Here is a 15385-nt window from a genome sequence, read left to right as displayed (position 1 = left end):
AGCTGCCTGCTGATGATCACATGATTGTAATTCGACTACAAATCGACCAATGTGGACCTATGAGGACTTATCCATCAGCAATGATACAAGGAACAGCTGATTAAATTGTGGGGGTGTTTCCAAGTCCCAACAATTGCCGCCACTAGGCCAATCCACACCATGAAAAAGCTTTAGAATGCAATTTTGCAAACAATTTACTTGTTATTTTACAGGTTTTTCTTGTTTTATAAAAATACAGAGAATAACTAGTAAAATCAAAGGATAAAGTCCTAATTTATATGTTCAACCTAAAAGAAAAAAAACAGAAAAGTCAGTATTTTAATGAATAATAATTTGTTCTTCAACAACCTTTGTCCCAAAAACTACACAATTTCTACTATATATAAATCAGAAAACATTTTTACAGATAAATACTATTATTTGAATGAATGACCGTGTATATTAAGGACTGAAAAATGTTAAATATTTTTAACAGTTATTTTTACAGATTTACAGACTTAACATCTTGTAACATTACAGAAAAAAACATGTAATAATATACTGACTGACACAAAATGTTAAAAAATGTCCACATCACAAGTCTATGTTTGCATGAAGGGTATTTTCGTCACAACACTGACCGTAAAATGGACCAAATTTTCTGTATTTAAATCGGCTAATTACTATTTTTATTCTTCATTTAAAAGAAATCATTCATATTAACGACCAAAAAAATGGCAGTTTCTGTTATTTTACAGATTTTCTCTGTTTTGCTTAGTTCCAGATAATATCCGGTAAAATACAGAAAATAGAGAAAAGTAATAATTTATCTATTGACTGTCACAGGTTTTACAGTTCTTGAATGTGGTAAACATATTTTCTGGCACTCTTACCGCCAGGACAGCAAAATTATAACATTGGTTTAAGTGTTTTTAAGGTTTTTCATGTCAATATGGTAACATCACAGGGATCAGTTTAACCCTTATTATCCTTATGGGATTTTTTTTCCACATTCTCTGCTAAATGTGATATTATTTATCATACAAAATCTGTTTATATCTACATATATACTACACAAAGAGGAGCACAGTTTAAGGTTGCTCTGTGCATACACTGTTTAAATAACCAGCCAGAGGCTTTTGGTGCATGATGACAAGAGCATAAAATGCCCAAAATGATCATCCCAAAATATTTATTTACTCTGTGTATGCATGTGACCGGAGATACTTATTAAGTCTATAAGGGCTTCAGTCTGCACAGCTTTATGCCCTCCACATAATTAAAGTGTGTGTCAGCACAAGAGAGAGAGACTCCAACGAACACAACCTAAAGAGATCCTTAAATGATGCTTATTTGAATTTAAAGGCTTACCTCTGTGTTGTATAAAGATCTGGTCTAAGTAGGCCTTCTTGTGTTGCAAGCATTGTTCACTCTTCAGCTTGGAAGAGCGTCAGGGTCATTTTTCAATTTTGTGGTTTGTGAACAGATTACATTCTCTCCCAGGGCTGCCTGAGAGAGAAAACTGTCTGTGAGTGTGTGCAGGCGAAGGCGAGCTCCTGTAGGTCTGCACACATACACTCCATGGCCCTGATTTTCTCATGTTAACGCTCAGAGTATTTACACTAGTCTGCAGCGATCGGTGCTCAGCATGCAGCAACATTCAGACCAAAACCTTCTGTCAATGTGTCATAAGCCCTGTGCAACCAAAGATGACGGTCTGTGAGAACCGTAAAATCTCTCACGAGTACACAACTCAGTGAGAGAGACAGGCTCTACCACTTCATGCTCCAGTTTAAATTACATTTTTGAAAAGACTGATTTCGCTTATATCCAGCACAGATCATGCATGAGGCGAAGGACATAGCTGATAACTCAACAAAAGCTGAAAAATGCCAAGAGAGACGAATGTGAAGAAGCAGAGCCATTTTTAAAAAAGCTTTTGCAGAATGGAAAAAAAAAGAAAGAAAAATTATTGCTCAGAACGGGCAACTAGTCATAACAACAGCTTAATCTGTGGTACAGCCAGGTAGTATGTGAGCAGCATCAAGACAAAGCAAGCAAAGCCCTGTCAAGATTTTCCCCTGACAAACTTGGATAATTCTTTTATTATTATCACAATATAACATCGTGCACAAGATTGTATATGCCACTTTTGTGCAGTGGCCATTTTGACATATTTAAAAGTTACTTACCATGATCGGCCACAAATGCTAAAGGAATGCACACCACAAACCTAAACACTGTTGCACACTCACGCCAGGACAGTGCACCCTGCTACACTGCAAAAAAATGATCAAAAACGGCTTGAGGAGCACAACCAAGAGCAAATTACTGACACAGCCTCCTGCTCCCCTAAATCTCAATTCGATTATGCACCAAAAAAAGTCCGGAGGCCTCCCAGGACCCAAACATCCACTGTTAAGACGCCCAACTCCTCAGTGACCCCTGACCTGATAGCTCAGAGCAGTAGGTTGATTGGTGGTTTAAATGTCTGTGGACTGAAATGTTTTGTTTTCCAGGGCCAATATGATGATCAGTAATCAAGGAGATCAAGAAATGAATATTTAAACATTTTTGGGGTCACATTTTGTTGTTCTACTCAATAGTGATAGTGGGGGAAGAGAAACAGAGGGCAACATGTGGCAAATCACCCAGAGCTGGAACTGAACCCCGGCTGCTGCTGCGACACGAGGCACCCGATGACCCAGGTGAGCTTTCAGGTAAATAATCATAACTGATATAGGTATATTTGTAGTAAAAAATTAAAATCTTGATGTTAAATATTAGAGGAACACAAACTCCGACACAAAACTTAATTGAATTACCTTTATCTATGTTTTGTTAAAACTTTTGAACATTTATCCTTTATCTTATGACATCTGATGTGTAACCAATTAGGACACTGCTTAAACTACTAAGAATCCATTTTTAAAAAATAATGATAATCTGTAAAATGCAAAATATCTGATCTGATAACTAGCAGGCAAGATAAACTCTAATTTACAGAAAGTCGTACAATAATCCAATACATTCAATGAGCTATGTTTAATAATATGATACATATAAAATGACACAATGTTTACTGCATTTACTGTATTTTAAAACAGCAGTACAACTCTGACAGCTCCTTGCGGTGAACCATCCAGCTGTACTGGAGACAACAAACCCGTCCTCACCAGAGCAGGACAGATTTCCAGATAGGAAAACTGAGAGATGTGTATGTTTGTTCTGCTTCTGTACTGTAGTACCACCACAAAGAGCAGTTAGAGCCCACATTAAAGGGAGGAATATGCTTGGGGTTGCAGCTTGCCCACTGCTTAACCCAAGCCATGTTGCGCATGGGTGGCAGCGATCCTTCAGCAGCAGGTAATTACTGCTGTAACTCAGGTTAACACTGCTGCTTACACTGGAGACCCGCTACATACTGCAGGCTGCCTGAGCCAAGTGCCCACTCTGAAGAGAAGCTAACATTGGCGCGCTACCGAAGCTATTAAAGTTAGTAACTGCCTCCCTGCAGTGAGTCAGTTTATTTCGAGTCAAGAGCTACAAGGTGAAAAACAACTTGTCCTAGAGACAGTTTTATTTGAAAGCAAACTACTTTGTTGATTTCTTTAACAGCACAGTCCAAGAGTGAGAGTGGGTGGGGGAATTACATCCAGAAGATGTTAGATTGAGATGTTATTATTTGGCAGTAAAACTTAATTTAATGCTCTTATTTAACCAGAATGAAACCACATTCATGGCAGAGGCCTTGAATGATCTCCTCCACGTGCCCAAACACACATCCCGAGCCAGAAAGTAAAAGGCCTAACAGTTACAATTAATACGCGCCGTGCCAAAACCCTCAGTGAAGACATCCAAAAATTCCTGGATGAAACTTTCTGGCATCTGCACATCCCCATTGTGCGAGTGTGTCTCTGTTTGTGTCTGTGCACGCCTAGCGTGGAGGAGAATACAAACATCTGCAACAGGGAGTGCAACCTGAAATGTAAACAATTAGAAATCAATCACTCCCTCAGAAAATGTGTGCGTGCCTTCACACGCCGAAGACGAACCGATGCGGCGGAGGTTGAGGAGAGAAGAGTGTCGGGGTGATGGGGGAGGTAGGTGAGGAGAGGGAGGGTAAGATTTTCCCATTAATCAAAGGCATCGTTTTGTGACGTGATAGTGTCGAATGCAAAAAGGCACAAAAATTATAAACACATGGTTTCCTGTACTACGCAGTCGAGTATATGCACATGTCAGCATGCAAACACAAATGGGATTACATGAGGGTACGCTGTGCAGATGGGAGTGTGCGTGCAGCAGTAGCCAGCAGCAGACGCACAACTGGCTGCATGCATTCACACACACCCACATTTGTTATGTGGGTGTTGTGGTGAGCTCTTGTCCCTGGTGGTATTACCTCAGCAGCACCACTCCAGTGCCCACAGCGCACTGATGTGAGAACCACATCAAGCAGGGGGGAGATACTCGCTGTGGAGCGGTGCGGGCCAACGATTTACTGAACACATATGCTGATGGAACAAACAAGGGTGAGAGAAAGATCCCCAGTCCAAAGCCACGTGGCTTTACACCACATTCACCAGCGCTCAGCACTTTCTTCAAGAGCGCTGGGACCAAGCCTCTAAGCAGCGCTCCTCATGCCAAACACCAGTCAGGCAGCCAAAGCGAACAAGGCAGGGAGGCAAATGTCTCCTAATTCACTGCTTTCCCTTTCAGGCCTTGCTTTCTCTTGCTTTGGAGAATAAAATCACCTCTAAGTGTAGCCATGGCCTGTCACAAACAAATTTCAGCAGGGTGTCCTTCATACTGCTGGCAATGCAATAATAAAGTTGCATTCATGGCAAAATGGAGTCACAAAAGTAGACATGAACTCACCGTTTGGACTTTTCCAATCCAACTACAGCAGTGGCTGCTTCACACAGAGGCAGTGTTTCTAATAAACAGCCCACACAATCGCATTCAATGCATATAACAAGCCTAATAATGAATAAATATCAAGAAAATTGATTTCAGGAGTGGGTGATGGACACACTGTGCTTTTTATTAAGGCTGGGTAGGGATGAGATAGAACTAAATGAAGATTATGCTTCACATCTTTACATAACAGCATGTCAGTGCTCTTGTGCTTCACTATTGTACATTTAGTATCCCTAAATAAACTGTACTGATGAGGTATACACCAATACAAAGGAGAAACTTAACTGTACCCACAAAATATGTTTCAGTCTAAGGTTTTCTACCCTTAAGGTTGAGGAACAGAGCATTTGTATTTTTATGTGAAAACTAAACAAAGCCTTCCTGTTCAAGTTAAAGGAATAGTTCAACATTTTAGGAAATATGCTATCTATTGCTGTTACTATGGACTTTATTACAATAATAAATACTGATTAAAACAATGGTCTTTATGGTCTCTACCCAAGAAATAGTGTGACATATAAAGCATCATTCATGTCATTTATGCATTATAGCTTTACTTTTGGATAAAGCCAGTTTGGCTGCTTTCCCATTTCCAGTTGTTATGCTAAGCTAAGCTAACTGTCTGCTGGTTTCAGTCATGTTTTGATCATATCTGAGTGGCATTTATCTTCTTATCCAACTCCAATTAAGACAACAAGTGAGTGTGCTTCCAAAAATTTGAAGTTCTTCCTTTTTCCACACACTGGCTGGATTCTTTTTGTCGAGTGCAATTCAAGGCCAACATGGTATAAGTCGACATAGCAACAGTCCATACACCATCATGCACTTCCATGTCGATGCGGTCTTGCAAAAATCCGAGAGATACTACCTCAAAGACTGCAGAGTTTAGATGCAATGACTGACAAAATTCAATTTCAATGCTCAAAAATGTGCTAACACTTTTAATTTGACATGATACAACACCAGGGGGCACAGTACATAGAAAAAAACTTGAGCCTAAACATCCTCTTTGCCTGCCAAAGCTAACATGTCCATCCTTTTAATGAAGACAAATGAAGTGTTTAATTGTGCAAGACCGCTGCCCTTTCCACCTGGCGCTACATGCAAAACACAGCTGCCAAGTCAGCATGCAGTGAGCAATGGGCCTCTTTCTCTGCTTATGCTGCTGCCATGGCCACTGAGCTCCTCCTGCCACCCTGACTGGCCCTTGGCCCTGCTCGCCCAACCTCAATTACTCCGAACCCCGACACCCTGCCAAAAGACGGGACCGCCTCGACTCTTGTTAGGCCTGAAGCTTCTCAAAAAGAAAAAAATAGCCCTGACGGTTGCTGCCTGAGGTGCAATTGAGCATGTAAAGACATTAAAGCCTGAACTGCTTGGCATGTGATGAAGTGAGATAGGCAGAGGGCAGAAAGGAAGAGATGTCTAACTAAACATCCAACATCTATCAAAAAGGTGAGAAAATTAAACAACAGTGCAGGAGGACGTAGCCACCATTCCAGGAAACCTGTGAAGACAGGCAGAGAGGAAGCGTCCTCACACCGGGCCTTGAGTCGTTGCAGCAAAGTGGGGCTCTAATGACTGTCATTAGCAACCACTTAACTGTCACAACCCATAATATCCTGGTCGTTTTTGGTTGTTTAACACAAAATGTGACCAAGATCAGTAGTCAGTACGTTCTGACCCTCAAAGGGCAAAGAAACTAATAGACCCTTTACCGAACAATGGCTGAGGCTCGGTAGGAACTGATATATTTTTGTTGGAGATTGAGCACACTTGACTTTTGCTCTGGGATATTGCTGTGAAATGAGCTACAGGTCAGTTGCTATACGTGCCACTAGGATAAATAAATGCTATCATAGTTTATCTTGGCTTGATTTACCATGTGTGCATTGGTCAGAGTTCATAACGCTTCACAGAAGACACTGTCATAGTGCCCCTTTACTAGTTAAACCCTCATAATGCTCTATGCATGCCAACAGAGAATTGCTAGTCTCCTCTCATCGCTGCACGATTAAAAGGTATAAGGCTGACTCAACCAGGTACTACAGCTAACTAACAACACTTGAGGTTGTACTATCTGGAAAAATGGCATCAATGCATATCAAACACTAAATAACTTGGATCAGCCTTGGAAAAACCTGAGTGGGACATCGCTAGTTTTCATTTTAAACCTCTCTGTGCATTTATGGCTAACACTGACACTACTCAAAGTCATAACTTGATTTAACACGTGTGCAGTCATGAGGTCATGAAGCTTCATGGAAGGCTCCATCATGGTGCACCTTTACTAGCTAAACCCCCGCAGTACTCTTTGCTTGCCAACACAGAACTGCTTGCCTCCTCTGGTTGCTACAGTATTAAACTTTAAGAGGTACTACAATCAGGTAGTACAATGATTATACAGTACTTGAAGTGTGGACTGTCCAGGAAAGATACTAAATATTTTATAACTTGATTAGGACATCCATGTTTTTGCTTTTCTTGATCTGAAAATTCAAAATGTCACACAGTTAAAAAATCTTTCTTATAAGGACTCCATGGACTTTTTGTATGGTACTCCTGCTCAACTTCTTTAGAAATCGTTTGTGTGCACTTGCTTTACTTTCAGTAAATACTAGTATATATTTTTAGAAACACAATAAGGGAGATGCAATAGCACTTAAGTGAATGTTTTTACACGCTAAAGCTTTTCTAACCAGTTTTAGGGCTTTTCAGTTTATTGTTTTGAGAGAATTGAAAGCTAAAGCTGCATTGTAAATAAGCAACTGTTTGCAGACATATTGGCTATAACAGCTTTATTAGGCACTAATAGGTCATGCGAAGTGTCATCAACTCTAATACAGCTTTAAACAGAATTGGGTATAACAGTTTGAATTTGCATTATCATTATGGATTTTTTATTATGTTAAATCAGAGAGAGGAATATGTTTTCATGTAAGAAGAGTTAGTGGGAAACTTCCCTGACACACACTCATCCACCAAATGAAGGATCGGCTTTCAGTAACCCAATTTAAAGTTGCCTGTTGACAGAATGATCATATTTGCCGTCTAGACGGTAGCGACTGAGGAGAAAACCGGGTGGCGAGTCTCCCTTTCTATCTCCTCTTTTATCCGAAGGCTGTTTCTGTCTCCTCTATCCCAAGTCTTACAACATTTACAATGCTTGTTCTCTGTCCTCTTTCCTTTCTCTTTCTCAGTCCTCCCCCCAAGGTTGAGTAGTAGCTGCCACCTGTGTTTCGCCTTTTGGAACAGAAACTTCTTAAGAGATTGAGTTTCAGACTTCTAGATTAGTTCCCTCCAAGCAGTTAAGCATATTTGACAGTTAAACTAAACTTTAAATCTTTATAAAAGTCACAATTTTAGAACATATATCAAACAAACCTGCTTCATTTATGGAAAACAATGAGTGGGAAAAGCAGATTAGATTTACAAGAAGCTTGTGTGTTTATCTACAGTCTTACTCATTCGGTCTTGTTAGACAGAAAAATAAAAAACAAAGCCAAGATTTCAGTCATCAGACCCCCCGCTGACTGTGAATCAGGAACTTCTCAGACCAGTAAACTCACCTAGTATCTGTTTATGAATGCTGACATGTCTGAGGCTCTGCAGTACATGCATGGATCATGGAATGAATATGGGTTCATTTATGAAGGTATGTTAAACCTTAACTGTGTAAGAAGTAGCTCGTGCTGAGGCTGCCAGGAAAAACACTTTGCTTTAGAGAGAACAATTCATCTGTGGCCCTCTTGGGGAATAGGGTAAAGGGTGCTAGGGAGGTCAGTCCCGCTGCCCACCGGCCGACCCTGGCACACAGTCATGAAAGTTAAACGAGAGAAAGCGAATACACTTTCAGAGTCACAGATCTGCCTCCTGGGTTGCTTGCTAATTAAGCTGCGTTTATCTTGGCTGCGAATCAAGCTTAATATTGAACCTAGATCCAACATAGAACAGCGCCACAGGCACTCGCAGACTGAAACCAGCTGAGTGGTGAAAGGAATCACAAGTGTGGCTCCTGGGAGTCTGTTCTCCTCATCTCAGGACATGCTTGCATCATACATACAGCAAATACCAGTCTCCATAGAGCCATTCAGCTTAAGACGTCTTCTTCTTCTGGTCGCCCACTCAATTAAATACTTAAGATAATAATTGTGGAGTTTTAGATTCATTTTAACCACTAATAATTTTTATTCTGACCCTGAACATCCCATAAACATCATCCTAGATAACTGAGATCTTCATGTCTCCTGCTTTGGCATCAGATTTTAACAGTCATATTGTGGCTTTTGCTCGTGCTTCTGTCTGCTTTTGCAAACCACTGATTTATAATATTCCTTTATTTTAAAAAGAAAGGGAACAGCAATGTTTTGCCACTTCGAAAGCACCTGTAGGCTGTTCCGTAAAGAGAAACTGAGGCGTGGATGGTGTGAACACAGTGTGTAGCCCTTTGCATGGTGTTTGCTTTGAAAATCGCTCAAAAATTAGCTGATGCAAATTCAAAAAATTCACTTGAGGTCAGTGCATCATAAATCACATTGTTGCCTGGTTACAATAAGGAATCCAAATGTTGTAAAGACAGCTGTCTGTGGTTTCTAACTACAGCACTGTAAGCTTGTACCCAAGTTTATAAATTCTTGATTCCAAATAGAGTTTTTTAAAATGGTTTTTCCATTAAGTCTGCCTTTGGGATATATATATATAAAAAAGCCTGTACAAAGCAAAGACAGGCCAAAAACACTGAGCAATATAAATCTTTTAAAGATACTAGGCAGGGCAAAGTTAACATGAACATTACAGAGAAAAATAAGAGCTTCAGTGAGAGACGGAACGAGCTCTGATCCCCTCTTAAAACTGAGAACGACCTCTCCCCGCCGCTCATCTGTAAGGCTATCCAGCACATGTGAATTGTCACATAAGCCCCTCATGATCTCGCTTGAAAGCACAATGGCAAGTTCAAGCAGATCTTTTGTTTCAAAAGAAACATCACTGTATTTGATTAGTGTTCAAAGTGCGTGGAAAGCTGCTGAATATTCAATGTGTTAAGGCCAAAGGGTCATTTACTGAAGCGTGGAAAGTTGTGATGGAAAGACTTTTTCACCTTTCACCTGACAGTGCAGGTCAGATGTGGCACATGAACCAGAAAAACCTGAGTACAGTTGGGTCAATTATATAATGTTCTCTAAGCAAACAGAAAAATGCAACGTTAAAATACACATTAAGATACACAGCGTGTTTAAAAAACTTTGATCAGCTTCAACAGATTCCTTTCAAATGGTGCCAGAACCAATCCCACTGCGTAAGAATGATGAGATCGGCGAGCTACACATCAATATGTGTGACAACAGCAGCTCAACCGCTCCCTCAATTAGATAAAACATCTGGGTGAAAACGGCTACGGGCAGGACTCATGTCTCAAAGGTGATGACAGAGCGGGAGTAATGTGACGCAAAAAAGGCACCCCACCCTCAGCCATGCAGCTAGTGTTAAGTGTGTGTGTTTGCCCTGTTTCGCATCAGGCTGGGTCAGCCCGCAGTCAGATTACACCTCCTCTCCCAAGGTCCCACAATCATCATTCACTCGCATTCATTACCGAGGTGTAACACAGATGATTTTCCACTCCTCTGTATTACGTAAACACGCTGCGATAGATTTATTGGCTGATTTAGTTTTATCTGACATCTCAATTTATTCTGAGTGTAAGTTTGCAAGGAAGGAAAATCGGAGATTTAAATTAAAAAAGCAGCCTGGTGGAATTCAGCAACACAGTCAGTGCAGTGTTTCCTTACCGGGTCTTCTGGGTTTTGGCTGCCGTCGTGGAGGGGCTCTTCAGGAAGGTGATCTCGTCGAATCAAAGTGAACTCCCGGATGAACACAGCATCTCCATCGTTGGCCCACACGGCAACCTGAAAAACACAGATGCAGTCACAGAAGGCCTGTAAGTAAATCCAACAAAAATCTGTGGGAGGCAAATATTACAAGAGGAGTAACAGTTTATGGATGAAAGAATCGTATTAGCCAAAAACAAGGTGCTCGTTAATTCGATAAGCCTCTCATCAGACCAATTTCTCATTGGCTTGTCTGTAGGCCTTTGGCGATAAAACATTAGTGTTGTACAAGTGAAAGATGCTTAAATAAAATGGCAACAGTTTCAGTTAAGCACATAAGATTCAAAACCTTGAATTTTAAGCCCCTTCACCTTCAAGATTTTCTATTTGCTGCCGTGCAGGTCTGCACTGCAAATTGAAAATGGCTCAGCCAAGCCCAGTTGCAGCCCCTGGAGCTCTCCATGTCTGATAGCTCCTCCATCCGATGGTACCCCTTGTTTCTGTTCTGATTTCAGGAAAGTTAAAGCAGTTACTGTACCTGATTCATTCCCGTTGCCTCGCATGGAGGATTGCACTGACAGCAACGTTTACTCTGAGTCGGCTTCAAACTAGCTGATATCATGTCAAAGAAGTCGTCAATGTGGCTGCACATGATGACAAAAAGTCAAGTTTACACACTTGCAAATAGCAGTTTCTATATGACAGATCAGCTCTATATGACAGATCAGCAACTAACGTGGCACATCATCTGAAAACAGGAGGCTAACTTGTCTGCATTGCATTCCTCAATAGTTTTTGTGCTGTGACTACAAGTTAATACAGTTTTACACACTGGTCACCTCTGAGTTCTTTTTTTATATCATTTCACTACAAAATAAACAGGTTGAAATATTCTAATACGTTGCAAATACTAGCTTTTCATGTAAGCTATGCCGAGTTTAGGCTCATAAAGCTACAAGACTCACTCAGTGCAGGGCAGTTAACTTGGTCTAGAGAAAACTGTAGATTTTTTTCCCCCCACAACCAGTCAGTTCATTGAAGAGTAGATATGATTTTAGTTGATCAAGATTTCCTTTGGTTGTCTACAGCTCTATTTGTTAGATGCTCCATCAGAGTCTGAAATAGTCCCTCAATCCACCTTTCTGATGTGAAAATGGCATGCCGAGTCCAAAAATGTTAAAAATTGTGACTCTTTGTAATTGTAATGTACAATTATGTAGCTTTTACACAAGAACAACCACTTCACACAGCAACTGCAAAGGTGTGCAGAGGTGTGAAAGTAAGGCAGGGTGTGTACGAATGCATCTTTACACCCACTTGTTCCACAATTCTATGAATTAGCCACGGCATTTCTGTAGAGGAGGCAGTGTGATGCAGCCCAAGGAAGCTGAGCAACAACAAGAAGGTGGTTGTTGTTTGTGTCACACTGTTCCCATGAGGTTCCACCACTCTGCTCTGGAGCAATGACGGCCGATTTAAGTAAATCTGAGCAAAACTTCTGTTTCTGTTTGCAATCACTTACTGAGCATTGTGTGGTTTCTCCTTTGGTTAGCTCTCTCAGGCACACATCCCTCTTGATGAAGAGAACCTCTGGAGGAATTCACAGTGCAAGAGATCTGATATCACAAGAAGTACAGAGGCATGTCTTCAGGGGAGACTGGAGGGGCATCTTGGATAGGGTCCATTAGCAGCACAGCAGGGCCCGCATTCTAGAGGATGCACAAATTCACAGAGCAGAGGCTCTCAGCTGCTCTCCATGGGTCATAAACACCCTGTAATGACCCGGGTCAACTGCCTGCTCCTGGGCCTGTGCTAAGGCAGCACGAAGCAGAGCCGGGAATGTGGGTTTGAGGTACTTGAGGTTCTTCACATTGCAAGGGGGGCTGCAGACTTTTAGTTGTGGAGCAGAAAAAAAAAAAAACGCTGCTAAGCAACTCCTGCAAAACGTACAGCAGCTTTCTGTGGGAAAGAGCCACAGAAGGGTCTCTTAAATAAGACAAATCAAATCTGGTCTAAAGCCCCACACTCAGCACTGCTTAACTGCAGTCACTTAAACTGTTGAGGCTTCTGTAACAACACATAACTCACTGCAGCACAATGTGGGCAAAAGCTTCCTTGGATGACAAACACCATAATGTACAGGCAGATTTTTTCTGGTTGGGGAGGTGCAGATGTGGCAGCTGTTGGGCCACTTCTAACATTGAAGTTTAGATCAATAAAAGGAAATACTTAATTAAGTCAGAAATTAGATAAACAAGTGTGAAGATGCATCTTATACTTGTGAGAAACTGTAAAATACACTTCACGTTTCGCAATAGTGTCTCAACAGGCCTCAAAACGATAAATCCAAGTGAATTAAAATTGTATTTACAATAAGAAGATAATAAGCGATATGAGAAACTACTCCTGAATGTGTGTCCTCTCTGCTGAAAATTATAATGTTGCACAACCACAAGTCAAACTTAAGTCAAGCGTGTGAACATTAAGAGAAGCTTTGCTGAAGTGTGTGTCAGCTAAGATGTACTGAAAACAACTTGAGTGACCAGATGTCATTGCTCTCGGCAAAATGGAGGCCCGGCTGAGATGAACACGCCGATTGGATCTTTCTCAAGAGATTTTTCTCTGCCTCCCGTCCTCGGAAATTATTTTCACACACACTTGTAGCGTCTGCACACCAGACAAATCTGACAGTCATTTCCTTGTCATTTTGAAACCTGCAGCCATCCTTCGTAAAGAACTTGGATGTGCTGGAACTAGAGCGAGCTACAGGCTAATGGTGAACGGCAGCTACACTTTCCCTCACTGGAGTCTCAAAAAGGGGATCTATCAAAGTCGCTTCCTTCTAAAAACAAGCTGGTTGTTCAGTGCCAATGTCAAGCATCTAGAACGCCCCTACTGGACAAAAATTAACAACTGGCAGAGAACTTGATACTTCCAAAGAGAGTATGGAGTCGTCCTAAAACATAAAGAGAGGAGATGGAGGATGGTGAGAAAAGACATTAAAACACACTAAAAATCTTTGTCAAATATGATTTCCGTTTATCTACTACCTGGATTATATTCACATTTCCTGGTGTAGCAGGCTACTGTTAATCATCTGAACCCCAAAAGCTGTAGGCAAGTTTGAAATGCATGTTATCTTTGAAAAGAATCAGCAAAACTACATCATTTAGCAGATCCAGAAACTGTAAAAACAGGAAGAGTCATTACTTTTTAAGCTTTTTGTTGTTTAATTAATCGTGCGCAACTTCGTTTTCGTCAGAAAAATTAACCACATCTCTGTGCCTTCTTCACGGCTGTGCTGTTTCCACAGAGGTGCAGGACTTTATATTTAAAAAAAAAAAAGAGTAACATGAGCAAACAAATGGTGAGAAACCACTTGTGGCTTAGATAGTTACATTTTAAGGTCCAAAAACTTGGTTAAAAACACCAACCAAAACAATTTTTCATTTGCTCCAGGTGTTGCAACATCACAATCTAAAGCTAAAATGTTGTTTTTCCTCTGTGCGATTTTTTTTTTTTTTTTGAAAAACCAACTTTGAGTATCAGTATCATGGGGGAAAACGTGCATTTTGGGTAAACTTTCAAGGTTCACATCAGCATCTATGACTGGCGTTTGGTCAAAACAAGTTATATCCAATGAAAGGTCTCATATTTACCTATCTAGAAATGTAATATATGTATATTTTAAGATTATAGGAAAAGTGATTTTTGTATTCGAAATTAGTTTTTTTTCCCATTTATCGTGTGGCGAGCCTCCAGATTTATCTGCTGTCCCTGTGTATAAAGTAGCTCAAACTAGCTCCACCTGCAGCAGCTACAACAGTAAGATGCTGCTGACAGACTGATGCTTCAGCATTAATAATCTAATGATGTCATATATATGAACATACGAGTCAGAGGGACCAAACCAGCTACATTTTGCTGCTAATACCCAAATGCCATTACTTAGAGAAAGATCAGAATACTTAATAAATCACTAATGCTCACTAAAAGAGGCAATCTATGTGAGAATTTGGAATATATTAACTTTTAGAAGAGTCCTGTGAACTGTAGGATTTTGGTAGGAGCCTCCTTTGACACCACTATATGAAGCCTCTTTGTCTTTATGGGATCTAATGAGGTTGTTAGATCTTTGACACGCAGGAACTAATGTTTGAGTTTACTTCAAGTGAACATGGCAGAGGTTAAGAAAACACACATTCCTAGATGGTAGGGCCACATGTGTTTGAAGAGACCAGCTCCAACCTCCAAAACTCAACAAACGCAGTGTGCACGTGTGCGTCAGTGTCACAGAGAGCAAGGGTGAAGGTAAAACAGCGAACCAGGCCGGTGATTCATTAACCTCTGACGCGAGTTCGATTTCAAAGAGCCCGTCTCAGCCAGGAGAGCGGAGAGGAAGTGAACTCAGGGGCAAGTCGGGTCTTCAAAAGCACATAATCAACAGTAATAACAACCAACCTGATATTATAATTGAGCTTTCCTGTAACACGGTGCCAGCTTCCACTGTTTGGGTGGAAACTGTGAAAAACTGAGCGACTTTTGCCATGCTGCACTAGTCCAAAATCCAGACTTATGTTTCACGCACTGCTGCCTTTGATTAATAAGATTCCATCCAATGTTTAGATAAGGACACCCCTTTCTCAGGACCGGCTCCT

The 15385-nt window shown here is 40.8% G+C and overlaps 2 protein-coding genes across 5 annotated transcripts in view; one reads left to right on the top strand and one right to left on the bottom strand.

Moving 5' to 3' along the window:
- Positions 1–15385, top strand: part of LOC110962536 (pyruvate carboxylase, mitochondrial) — a 627844-nt gene that overhangs the window by 101685 nt on the left and 510774 nt on the right.
- LOC110962296 (ADAMTS-like protein 1) overlaps positions 1–15385 on the bottom strand; it is a 109060-nt gene that overhangs the window by 58353 nt on the left and 35322 nt on the right. For all 4 annotated transcript variants that reach the window (XM_051943650.1, XM_051943653.1, XM_051943649.1 and 1 more), the window contains one exon: positions 10689–10805. In XM_051943650.1, the coding sequence (XP_051799610.1) occupies positions 10689–10805 (117 nt within the window). The remainder of the gene's footprint in view (positions 1–10688; positions 10806–15385) is intronic.

The sequence above is a fragment of the Acanthochromis polyacanthus genome, chromosome 23, assembly GCF_021347895.1.
Source record: "Acanthochromis polyacanthus isolate Apoly-LR-REF ecotype Palm Island chromosome 23, KAUST_Apoly_ChrSc, whole genome shotgun sequence".
NCBI classification, from domain to species: domain Eukaryota; kingdom Metazoa; phylum Chordata; class Actinopteri; family Pomacentridae; genus Acanthochromis; species Acanthochromis polyacanthus.
This window is presented reverse-complemented; position numbering and strand designations above follow the sequence as displayed.